The sequence below is a fragment of the Sapajus apella genome, unplaced genomic scaffold, assembly GCF_009761245.1.
Source record: "Sapajus apella isolate SASKATOON/1434 unplaced genomic scaffold, GSC_monkey_1.0 scaffold50, whole genome shotgun sequence".
Lineage (NCBI taxonomy): Eukaryota > Metazoa > Chordata > Mammalia > Primates > Cebidae > Sapajus > Sapajus apella.
This window is the reverse complement of record NW_022436990.1, coordinates 12209026-12222265: the sequence shown is the minus strand read 5'-3', so window position 1 is coordinate 12222265 and position 13240 is coordinate 12209026. Positions and strand designations below refer to the sequence as shown.

At 39.9% G+C, this 13240-nt stretch overlaps 1 protein-coding gene across 10 annotated transcripts in view; it reads left to right on the top strand.

Moving 5' to 3' along the window:
- The window catches only part of SCFD1 (sec1 family domain containing 1), a 108275-nt gene extending 102904 nt beyond the window's left edge, over positions 1-5371 (top strand). For 3 of the 10 annotated variants that reach the window (XM_032242635.1, XM_032242638.1, XM_032242639.1), the window contains 2 exons: positions 4370-4438; positions 5148-5371. In XM_032242635.1, coding sequence (XP_032098526.1) covers positions 4370-4438; positions 5148-5171 — 93 coding nt within the window. In that variant the 3' untranslated portion in view covers positions 5172-5371. Of the gene's footprint in view, positions 1-3463; positions 4164-4220; positions 4284-4369; positions 4581-5147 lie in introns of those variants that run through there. The other 7 variants (XM_032242629.1, XM_032242637.1, XM_032242633.1 and 4 more) reach the window with 4 other exon arrangements.
- The last annotated feature ends 7869 nt before the right edge of the window (positions 5372-13240 follow it).

The window sequence follows — 13240 nt, the reverse complement described above, 5'->3', positions numbered from 1 at the left end:
TTATTTCATTGAGTTGATCTTCAACCTCTGATATCCTTTCTTCTGCTTGGTCAAGTCGGCTGTTGATACTTGTGCATGCTTCACGAAGTTCTCGTGTTGCAGTTTTCAGCTCCATCAATTCACTTACATTCCTTTCTATTTTGTCCATTCTTGTTAGCATTTCGTCAAATCTTTTTTCAAGGTTCTTAGTTTCTTTGCATTTGGTTAGAACATGTTCTTTAAGTTCACAGAAGTTTCTTACTACCCACCTTCTGAATTCTGATTCTGTCATTTCATCACACTCATTCTCCATCCAACCTTGTTCCCTTGCTGGCGAGGAGTTGTGATCCCTTTTAGGAGGAGAGGTGTTCTGGCTTCGGGTGTTTTCATCCTTTTTGCGCCGGTTTCTTCCCATCCTTAAGGATTTATCCACCTGTCGACTTTGTAGTTGCTGGCTTTCAGATTGGGTCTCAAATCTTTCAGATTGACGTTCTGTTTGTTGATGATGAGGTTATTTCTGCTTCTTGGTTTTCCTTCTGACAGTCTGGCCCCTCTGCTGTAGGTCTGCTGAGGTTCACTCCAGGCCCTGCTTGCCTGGGGTTCACCTGCAGCAGCTGTTGAACAGCAAGGGTTGTTACCAGTTTTCTTCTTCTTCTATCTTTGTCCCAGAAGGATACCCGCCTAGTGTCAATCTGATCTCTCCTCTATGAGGTGTCTTTTTGGATATATAGGGGTCAGGGAGCTGCTTGAGGAGACGGTCTTTTCTTTATAGGAGCTCAAATGGTGAGCTGTGAGCTCTGTTGTTGTTCATTCAGAGCTGCTGGGCAGGTACTTTTAGGTCTGCTGCAGCAGAACTCATAAACTGCTTTTTGTTCCCAGGTGCTCTGTCCCAGGGATTTAGGGCTTTATTTATGAGTTTCCGTTATGCTGCTGCCTTCTTTTTTTTTTTTTTTTTTTCTTTTTTTCCTTCAGACCTGCGCAGCCCAGCAAGGAGGCAGCCTAGTCACTGTCGGCCTATAGCAGCTTTGCTGAGCTGCTGTGGGCTGCGCCCCGCTGCCGAGTGAACTTCCCTGCAGTCCTGTTTATATGGGTGTAGTTAGAACTGCTTTGGCGATGGTGGCCCGCCTCTGTTGGTGCGGAGTCTCTGCTGTGGCGGGTTGCCTTGGCAACGGCAGGCTGCCTCAGCAATGGCGGGTTGCCTTGGCAACGGCGGGCTGCCTCGGTAATGGCGGACGCCCCTCCCCCACAGAGCTGGACTGTCCCGGGTTCAGCTGCGCTCGCTGTGAAATTCTCAATCCAGAGTTTCTGGTTGCTGTTCTTTTATGGGGGTGGGGCCAGCCGAGCCTGATCGCCCGGCTCCCTGCCTCAGAGCCTTTTTTAAGTTGGTGTTCCAGTCGCCTGTTGAAGAGGCGCCGGGGTCTGTTTGTTTTCCCCTGCGGCCCCTCACTGTGCTGGCTTAAACAGCGGCACTGAGGTTTGTGGCGCTTTTTTTTCTTTTTTTTTTTTGCCCTGGAATCTACTGTCCTGGTTCTCTGCTCAGTCCCCTTTTTGAACCAGCATATGGGCGACTTCCTGTGGCTCCAATCGCCAGCCAAAAGGGCACCCGGACCGGTGTATTTTGTACGGAGAACCGTGGCTCCGGGGCGCCGACAAAGCAGCCGCGCGGGGCACAGCAGCGCTGGCCACAACAGCCGCGCTGGCGAGCGTGGAGCACCTCTGCCCGGGAATTTCCTAGTCTGTGGGCAATAAAAACGCGGCGTCCACTCACCCTCTGCGCTTTCACTGGGAGCTGCAATCCTGAGCTGTTCCTAAACGGCCATCTTGGATCTCCTCCTGAAAGGCATTTTCTTAAGTTCATTTTTTGATTCTTCATACCAAATACATAAAAATTCAACTGATTTTTATGTTGATCTTATGTTTTATATCATTGCTAAGTTTATTAGTTCTTATTGTTTTTAATGAATTTTTAGAAGTTTTATGTACAAGATCGTATTATCTAAAGAGAGATAGTTTTACTTCTTTTCTATCTGGAATGTTGTTTTTTTTTCTGCAACTGCCTTGGCTACAACCTTCAATGCCTTGTTCAATAGAAGAGGCAAGAGCAGACATCCTTGTCTTCTTTCTGATCATAGGGGCAAAGCATCTAGTCTTTGACCATTATATTATATATTTCATTATGTTATTCATAGATGCCCTTTAGATCCATTAAATGTTTAGTAGCTACTAAGCCCCCTAGTTTAATTGTCCTGAGAGGATTTTTGAATCCCTTTTAGTCTTAGTTTTATTTTGTCCTTAATAATCCTAATCTTTTCCCTACCATTCAGCCATATTAAGAAGGAAATGAGCTAGTAGGTCTGTGACAGCCTTCCTCACGTCATTAGAAACCTGTGTCAGTATAGTCTATATGAAACTAAACATAAGAATGACTATGCCTACATGAGACTTGCAATACAGAATTAGTTAACATGGTCCTTGGTTTATACCAGCCCATAACATAAGGGGCAAGTGCCAGAAAATACTGCTATACATCTATTTTGTATAACTCTGGATAATTGGTAAAAATAATTTGACCGATTTTATTAAAACATTTGATAATACTAATCTTGATGAATTGGGATCTTGATTTAAAACCACCACAAGGTATTCTCTTGATGGAAGGTGATTGGTTGGAGAAAGAACTACATTGAGTTACGTAATTTTACATTGAATCAATATATTGGTACATTTCATAAAGTTTAAATTTTTTTTTCTTTTCGAGACCGAGTCTCGCTCTGTTGCCCAGGCTGGAGTGCAGTAGCGCGATCTTGTCTCACTGCAACCCTGCCTCCCGGGTTCAAGCGATTCTCTTGCCTCAGCCTCCTGAGTAGCTGGGATTACAGGCGTGTGCCACCATGCCTGGGAGCTAATTTTTGTATTTTTAGTAGAGATGGGGTTTCACCATGCTAGCCAGGCTGGGCTTGAACTCCTGACATCATGATCTTCCCACCTTGGCCTCCCAAAGTACTGGGATTACAGGTGTGAGCCACTGCGCCCAGGCCATAAAGTTCAATTTCTAACTGAGAGAGGATTCATCAAGCTTGTACATGATTAAGAACAAGTTTGCACTGGAATGTTTGATAAACTACGTTTCTTGAACATTACACCTACACTGCATTGGATGGCTAAAAATGATTAGAAAAGAATGATGATGAGTAATTTGGTTAAGAAAGCTTGGCCCAAGGTAGGGACTGTACGAGTCAGAATTAATCTCAGCTGGGCTACTGTACCCCTGTGCTTATCTCTAAGAATGCCGGGATCCATGGTGCTGATATTTAGCCAAACCTGAATGAAGTTAACTAGTGATGAATTCCAGTCCTGGGCTATAGAGACTAAGATAAACCAGAGGGCAACTTGTGCTGGCTTGCCAGCATTGTTTAATAGAAAATGTAAAGATTGATTTTACATTTTGCACCTAGTTTTTGTCATGTTCCCTTGGTTTCTGCAGTTGAGCCTGATTTTTCCTACCTGACCAGAGAGACATAAAAGACCTCTCCTTGAACAAGAATCGGGTTCCCCTGGGAGCTGTGTCTAGAAGTTCTGGACCCCTCTAATGTTTCCCTGTGCTTGCTTCCTTCTTGTATACTGTAACCTCTACCTTTATTAATGCCTATTAGCCACAAGAATCCCAATTATATGACCCATATACCATCTTATTTTGGAAAAAAATCTGAGTTGTGGCTTTTTATTTATTCTCAGAGATGGCCATTAGGACATGTATTCAGCCAACAATGTTTGATCAGCTTATACATCACAGAGTTGTGTTACAAATTTACCTTCAAGTTCACAATACATACAAGAAATTAGCAAATCATTAGTAGAGATTTGACTGTTGTGATTGGCTTCCAATATTGTAACTGTGACTTTTATTCCTGATTTTGTCAATGTGGAATGAGATGTATTAACTTACACTGTGTTGCTCAAGTGAGACTAAAAGCACAATCCATGCTACCTGCACCATAGCCCACTTTCAGCATAAAGAACTCAAATGTATTCTTCAAGCAGTACACATCCTACATTGGAAGAATGTTCTAAGATTGTATGGGTAACTGTTGCTCCTGTGAAATATGACAGTCATCAGATTCCTTCTATTTTGAGTGTAATAGGAAATGGCACCAATAGTGTGCCATAGTACCTACTTTGGGGGATAAAAAAAACCATGCTCATTTCACCACTTTGTTCCTCTTTATTTCATGCAATTTTAGGTAGATGTGTACACTAAAATCCAACACTGTCCCCAAGAAAGACTGTCAAGAATTACCAAAAAAAAGTAGCATATTAATCTCTTTTCTTGGGAATATTGAATATGTTTCTTGTTACTTACTTGCATCTAAGTTCTGACTGATTTTTGCAGGGAAAACAAGGCAAACACATTTTATATGGCTGCAGTGAGCTTTTTAATGCTACACAGTTCATTAAGCAGGTAAAGTATACCTTTGTTGTTTGTTTCTGTTAATATACCCATGTTGCTATTGGTATTATTCAAAAGAGAAAAAGAAAACCACTTACTCACCTGAACCAGCTGAAACCAAAAGCCATACAGCTATACCAAGATAGGCATTGCCATGGACAACTAAGAAGAAAATCTTGATAAAATTGTTTCCAGTAGGAGTGTACACATCCTTCCAGAGCTGAAAGCCTTTGCTGTGGCTTTTAATAATCCTTTAGAAACACAGAAATATATGAGAACTGTCAGTAGTCTGTCACTCATGACATTTCTCTTTATATTTTCACAAAGTTAATACTTTTTTTCATTCCCATGGTTTTGTTTTCCATCAGTTAACATTACCTAATAATGTTTACATTTCTTTGCTATGATGATGTTTATTGCAATTCTATTTTCTTTTCTTTTTCTTGGTAGAAACAGTCTCTTGCTATGTTGCCCAGGTTGGTCTTGAACTCCTGGCCTCAAGTGATCCTCCCGCCTCAGCCTCCCAAGTAGCTAGGATTACAGGCATGAGCCACTGTGCCCAGCCTTCAGTTTTTAAATATCTGCAGATGTTTTACATTTGAGTTAGTGATAAACATTAGGAAGTGGAAGTTCTTAAAGGGTTTACAAGTATGTTTGAATGCTGCTTTTGTGATCTTTTTAAAAAGTTTTACGTATGATTTTGTGTTTTATTTTGTTTCAGTTGTCACAACTTGGACAAAAGTAACACAGAAGAACCTTACTATGATAATCTACTTGGAATGTGGATAAATGTAAAAAGAAAATAAATGTTTCCCTCTCTATAACAATGTCCTAACAGTGAAATTGAGAGTTGTTTGCTAATTTTTAAGGAAATTCTATACTTAATATAATAGGTATTGATTAAAAAAATAAAACATTTCAGAAATAAAATTTCAACATTGTTCATTTTCTCTCCTGTTTGATAAATGAGAAAGTACTTTGGAAGTAAGGAAAGCTCCATCTGAGTATAATATTAAAATAATAATAATAACTAATAGGTTATGATTGAAGTTGGTGACATTTTAAGATTATCATATACAGATTTTATTTGATTGGTTCATGAGTCCCCTACTTGTATGCATTTTAATTGTACAACTACTTTCTCATAGTTTTTTGGGTATCCATGTTGCCTCTAGATTTTAGATGGAGATTTTAAGACACTTTAATGTCTCTTCTCCTTCTGGCACACATATGTACATTTTATCACATAAAGTCCCTCCTTCATGTAATGGTGATCAAGGCAACACTAACATGATTTGGAATGGACAAATACAAAACGTTCATCGCATGAAGTTCTAAATAATATTGATTACAAGCTTCTTTGATATGCATTACTGACAAGTATTGATCAGTCATACTGTTCAGCATGTCCATAAGATAAAAAGCAAGTCAACTGCTTGAAAGGGAAGGAAAAAAAAAAAAAAACACTTCCTATTATAAAGCCAGGGAGCTTTCCCTCCTAATGAGTCTCATATCAACAGGAATCTGTAATGTTACAGACAATATACTGACAATACATACAAGATTTACAGATCAAGAAAAATAATCCTAGATGTATGATAAGGGTTTATTAATGTGACTTATTCCTGAGACAAAATTTGAAGTATGTGGAGGAATAAAAGTACTGGGTATACATCAAGCAGTTCTTATAAGTAACATAAATAACATTTATTCTGTGCAGCCAGCTAAAGTCATACCCCTAAAAAAGGAGTCTAGAAAGAACACAAGCCCAAAACAGTAAGCCTCTCTACCTCACTGGAGTATGAGCTGAATGAAAGAATCTCTAGTCAGGGTCCAGATTATATTTATTTAACTTCAGACACAAACAAATAATCACGATACTAAAGTTTGATAGCACCAATAATTACAGCCTGGAAAAAATGTTATAGCAAATAATCAAATACTAAATATATTTGATTATATTATAATAAATATACCAAATATAATCAAATACTTAGCTGTTTAAAAAAAAAAAAAATAGACACTGTGGAAATGTGTTCAGAACAAACACAAAATGGCAGAGAATAGCTTACACTGAATACGATATCATCATTTCCTCTCCTAGTGCCAGCGATGTGCATCACACATTTACTTTAATTCAGTGTTCATCATGCCTGCAAAACTTCTGCACTGCTCCTGACAGTGTACTAATAGTATTTGAAATGTAATTTCAGACTTTTCCTGCACATTAATTTGTTTAAATGTTACACTGAGTCTTTGAGACATAACTGTAAATTTTCCATACATGAGCATGTCAAAAATACCTCTTTTCAAGAAATAAATTATGACATAAGGCTAGAGAGGAAAAAGAAAAAAAAAAGACTAAATATAGGTATAAAAAGTCAAGATCCTTTTTATGAAGAAAACATTGGGTCGGGTGGGATGGCTCACACCTATAATCCCAGCACTTTGGGAGGCCAAGGCAGGCGGATTGTCTTTTAGGTCAGGAGTTCAAGACCAACCTGGCCAACATCGTGAAACCCTGTCTCTACTAAAAATACAAAAATTAGCTGGGCGTGGTGGCTGCGCCTGCAGTCCCAGCTACTCAGGATACTGGGACAGGAGAATGGCTTGAACCCTGGGAAAGTGGAAGGTGGAGGTTGCAGTGAGCCAAGATCACGCCACTGCACTCCAGCCTGGGCCACAAGAGCGAAACTGTCTCAAAAAAAAGAAAACATTAACTGGAAAAAGATTCTGTGAGTGTACACATATAAAAGATGTTAGAAAATACCCAAGGACAGAAAAATATGAAAGCATATTTAAAAAAAAACCTAGAAGTTAAAAATAAAATACCTAAAATTTAAACTCAGCGGATAGGTTTAGCAACAGATGAAATGTGACTAAGAAGAAAATCTGAACCAGAAGATGGAGCAAAAGAAACTACCAAGAATGTAACACAAAGAGATAATAGGAGCAAAGGGAGACAAAAATAGATGAAGAATGGGAAGATCAACCAGACTGGGCAATAAAGGGAGCCCCTCACCCCGCCCCTTACAATGGTGGTACGTGCCCGTGGTCCCACCACTCCAGCCTGGGAAACAGCAAGACCTTGTCTAAAGAATGGGAAGGTCTAAGAGTCATCTGGAGTTCTCAAAGGAGCAAAGAGGTAAAGGTGGCAGTGATAATAATCGAGGAGATGATACCTAATAATTTTTCAAAATAGACACCTCTTTACACATTAACTCCTAGCAAGATAAAAAATTCACCCTTGATATCATGAAACTGCAGAATACCAAAAACAACTCTTATAGAAACAGTACAAGAAAAATAAGATTCACTTCTAAAGAGGGAAGAGGAAGGGGGGGAGGAGGAGAGAGCTGACTTCTCAGGTGCAACTGTGAGACAAGATTGTGGAATGGCATCTTTGAAACTGATGAAAGTCAACTGCCAGCTTATATTAATAAGCTTATGTTAATGTCTAGCAAAATACTCTTAAGAAAGAGGACAAAGTACACACAGAGGAAAGAAAAAAGAGTTTGCCACCAGCAGAATCTCACCAAAGTCATTTCTAAAGTGGGAGAAAAGTTATTCCAGGTGTGAAAAGGAATGAAAATAAAACTTACGTAAAACTAAAAGAACATTGTTTTGAAATAATAACTTACAGCTTTAAAACAAAGAATTTGAATACATTGCAACACAAACTGGAAGAATTATTAATGATCCGAAAGTGTGGGGTCTCCCAAATCCCAATTTTTCTTTGCCCTGACACAGGACACACAAAACACCTTGACCACTGGTGTAACCTAGCTAGCTTTATGTTTTCCCCTACAAGCTTGGACATTCCCAGGCACTGGTAAGTTTGTTTATATTGTTGCCCAAAACACTGCAAGATAAAATGTAGAAACTAGCCTTCACTGTCAGCTACAGTGAAGGCTAGTTAACCCTTCATAACCCCACATAAACTCCTTAAACCCCACATAAACTCCATATCCCAATCCCCTTGTTGCAGACATAGAAGAATATCTTTTTTTCTTACTCCATCACAAGTATCACTGTAGCATCCTGTAAGTTTCCTAATAAATGCTTTGGACTGATTTTGGAATCCCAACCAGCCCCATCTCAGAACAGTTGGGGGTAGCACTTGCAAGAACTTATCTGCCACTACCTTGGGGTGATAACCAGTGACAGCTTTGGCCAGACAGTGTCATAAGGTCCTTGATTGGATAAAATGTGGCAGTAAAAACACTTGAGAGGATACCTAATAATTTTTCAAAACAGATAAACCCTTTTTCCCATCTGTTAAGTACTCATTAACTTTATGTGTTTGTACGTATGTACATATATATGTATGAGACGGGCTTGCTCTGTCATCCAGGCTAGAGTGCAGTAGCATGATCACACAGGCTTAACCTCTCAGGCTCAGGTGATCCTTTCACATCAGCCTCCTGAGTAGTAGATACACAGGTGTGCAACACCATGTCATGCTAATTTTTGTTTTTACAGAGATGAGGTTTCTCCATGTTGCCCACTCTGGAAATATTAAAATTTCACATATAAGGTAAGCATTTGTAATTTTCAAGTTAACAACTGAAAGAAAATAGTATGAATTGTGTAAGCTGGTGTGTATAAAATGGAAGATGGAGAGAGGAATAATAAAAATGCCCCAAAAATATGAGGAGAGAGATGAACACAGAATGAGAAGGACAAAAAGAAATGTAAGGAACTATGATATAAACCCAAATACACCAGCAGTTATAAGTACACTAAATAACTTAATTAAAAGATAATCAGACTGAATTTTCCTTAATCCAATATGTTCTGTTTACAGGAGACATTTAAAATATTTAAGAATACAGGTTATATATAAAAGAATAAAAGCTATATATAACCAAAAGAAAGCTAGTATGGTTTTCTTGTATCAGTGTTATATCAAAGTACAGTTTTTAAGTAAAATGTAATTTTGGAGATAAAGATCATTTTATAGGCATCCAGGCTTCAATTTACCAGGAAGATATGACAATTTTATTTCATTTTTTATTTTTGTTATTTATTTTGAAACAGATTCTCACTGTTGCCTAGGCTGGAGGGCAGTAGCAGGATCTCAGCTCACTGCAACCTCTGCCTCCTGGTTCAAGCAATTCTCATGTCTCAGCCTCCTGAGTAGCTGGGATTACAGGTGCGCACCACCACATCCAGCTAATTTTTATATTTATAGTACAGATGGGGTTTCACCATGGTCTCTAGGCAGGAGTTCTAGGCTGATCCCGAACTCCTGACCTCAAGCAATCCACCATCTCAGCCTCCCAAAGTGCTGTGATTACAGGTGTGAGCCACCACGCTTGGCCAACAACTTAAAATCTATACCGAAAAAGACAACAAAACAGACAGGAAAAAATTTAAAAATCCAGTTTGACAGTTCCTCAACAAGCCATACACAAAATTACCTATGTTGCCTACTACACAGTCACCACTCAACACAGTACTTCACTTCTCACACGAGATGTGTGGGGATTTTTCCCAACACACCAAACATTGCTCCAGCAGACACCAGTGTCAATTCTGACATTATCTACCTGGAATTGGGGTCAGATTCCACAGGTTAAGAACTGAGTCCCAAAAGACTGTCCCCCAACACACGTGCGTGCATGCACACACACTTCAAATGCCAATTACAAGTCCCAGATTGTGACCTTATTTCTTACCAAAAGCTATAAATTGAGCCTTCCAAAGACTCCCTCCTTGGGTTCAATTGTTTGCTAGAATGGTTCACAGAACTCAGGAAACACTTTAGTTACTTATTTATTATAAAAGATATTAAAGATAGATAGATAGATGATTGATTGATTGATGGATATTAAAGATAGATGATTGATTGATTGATTGATTGATAGATGGACCATCAGATGGAAAAGATTCATAGAGGAAAGTATATAGGAAAGGGTGTGGAGCTTCCATGCCCTGTGTGGGGCACCATCCTTCTAGCCACCTCCCCATGTTCAGCAACCCAGAAACTCTTCAAACACTTTATTTGTGGGTTTTTAATGGAGGCTTCACTAATATAGGCATGACTGATGAAATCACTGGCCATTGCAGATCAACCCAACCTTCAGTCCCTCTCCTGCCCCTAGAGATCAGGGAATGGGGCTGAAAGTTCCAACTCTCTAACAGCATGGTGAGTTCCCTAGCAACCAGCCCCTGTCCTGTGGCTCTCAAGGAGCCCACAGCTATCAGGCATCTCATAACCTTACAAAAAGACATATTACTTTGGATATTACAAGAGCTTTTGGACCTGTGTGCCAGGAAATGAGAACAAAGACCAAATCTATATTTCTTATTAAAAATCACAGTATCACACTGTATGAACCCAGCAATTCTACTGCTAGGTATCTTCTCAAAAGAACTGAAAATGGTTGTTTGAACAAAAGCTTGTACACCAATGTGTTATTCACAATAGCCAAAAGGTGGAAACAACCCAAATATCCATCACTGAATAAGATGTGGTATATCCATTCAATGGACTATTTTTTAGCCATAAAAGAGTGAAGTACTGACATATGCTACAACATAGATGAACCTTGAAAGCAAAGTGAAAGAAACTAGACATAAAAGCTACATATTGTATTATTCCATTTATATGAAATGTCCAGAACAGACAAATGCATAAAGACAGAAAGCAGATTTGTGGTTGCAGGGGTTAGGGGAACAGATGGTGGGAAGTGGCTGCTTAATAGGTATGATGTTTCATTTTGGGTGATAAAAAAAGTTCTAGAATTAGACAGTGGTGATGGTTGCATATTGTGAATATATATAATGCACTGAATTGTAAACTTTAAATTTTATGTTTATTTTACATCAATCAATAATTCTGTAAGTATACTGGGAGATTCTTACATGGCATTCACAAAGAGGAAAAATAAAGATGTAAAATATTTGGAAGTGCAATGAACAAACTTTGTCTAATTGACTACCATGAACCTGTACTCACAATTATAGAACATATAGTCTTCTGAAGCATGTATGGAATATTTTAAAAATCTGATCTTACCATGAAAGAGGCCAAATAATTGAAATAATTTTGAGCATACCTGAATCACAAAGTAAGTGAGAAATCAATAACAGACTTTCAATTCAAAAGCCCATATTGGGCTTAGTTGAGACACAGTTCTAATTAACCTATTAATTTATAAATTAGGAAATATTTTTAAATGAATTAATAATTTGAAATGAACAACAAAAATACTACATATAAAATGTGTTGACACAACTACAGAATTTTAAGGCCCATTTAGAATTCAAAAACAAATAATAAAAATTAAAGTTGGAGGTGGCTGGCAAGATGGCCAAATAGGAACAGCTTTGGTCTGCAGCTCCCAGCAAATATAATGCAGAAGGCAGGTGATTTCTGCATTTCCAAATGAGGTACCTGGCTCATCCATTGGGACTGGTTAGACAGTGGGTGTAGCCCATGGCGGGTAAGCTGAAGCAGGGTGGGGCATCACCTCACCCAGGAAGTACAAGGGGTTAGGGAACTCCCTCCCCTAGTCAAGGAATGCTGTGGGGGCCTGTGCTGTGAGAGATGGGTGCACTCCAGCCCCAGATCCTACATTTTTCCCCACAATCTTTGCAACTCGTAGACCAGGAAATTCCCTTGGGTGCCTATGCAACCAGGGCCCTGGGTTTCAGCCACAAAACTGGATGGCTGTTTGGGCAGACACTGAGCTAGCTGCAGGAGTTTTTTTTTTTTTTTTTCATACCCCAGTGGTGCCTGGAACACCAGCAAGACAGAACTGTTCACTCCCCTGGAAAGGGGGCTGAAGCCAGGGAGCCAAGTGGTCTAGCTCAGTGGATCCCATCCCTATGGAGCCCAGCAAGCTAAGATCCACTAGCTTGAAATTCTTGCTGCCAGCACAGCAGTCTGAAGTCATTTGGTGGGGGGAGGGGCATCTGCCATTACTGAGGCTTGAGTAAGCAGTTTTCCCCTCACAATGTAAACAAAGCCACTGAAAAATTTGAACTGGACGGAGCCCACCGCAGCTCCACAAAGCCATTGTAGCCAGACTGCCTCTCTAGATTCCTCCTCTCTAGGCAGGTTATCTCTAAAAGAAAGGCAGCAGTCCCAGCCAGGGGCTTATATATAAAACTCCCATCTCCCTGGGACAGAGCACCTGGGGAAAGGGGCTGCTGTGGGCACAGTTTCAGCAAACTTAAACATTCCTGCTTGCCGGCTCTGAAGAGAGCAGTGGATCTCTCAGCACAGCACTTGAGCTCTACTACAGGACAGACTGCCTCCTCAAGTGGGTCCCTAAGCCCCATGTCTCCTGACTGGAAGACACCTCCCTGCAGGGGTCAATAGAGACCTCATACAGGAGATCTCTGGTTGGCATCTGGCATGTTCCCCTCTGGGACAAAGCTTCCAGAGGAAGGAATAGGCAGTAATCTTTGCTGTTCTGCAGCCTCTGCTGGTGATACCCAGGCAAACAGGGTCTGGAGTGGACCTCCAGAAAACTCCAGCAGACCTGTAGAAGAGGGACCTGACCATTAGAAGAAAAACTAACAAACAGAAAGGAATTGCATCAACATCAACAAAAAGGATACTGACACAAAAACCCCATCCAAAGGTCCCCAAAAGCAAAGACCAAAGGTAGATAAATCCATGAAGATGAGGAAAAACCAATGCAAAAAGTTGAAGATTCCAAAAACCAGAATACCTCTTCTTCTCCAAAATATCACAACTCCTTTCCAGCAAGGGAGCAAAACTGGACACAGAATTAGTTTGGTGAATTGACAGAAGTAGGCTTCAGAAGGTAGGTAATAACAAGCTCTTCCAAGCTAACA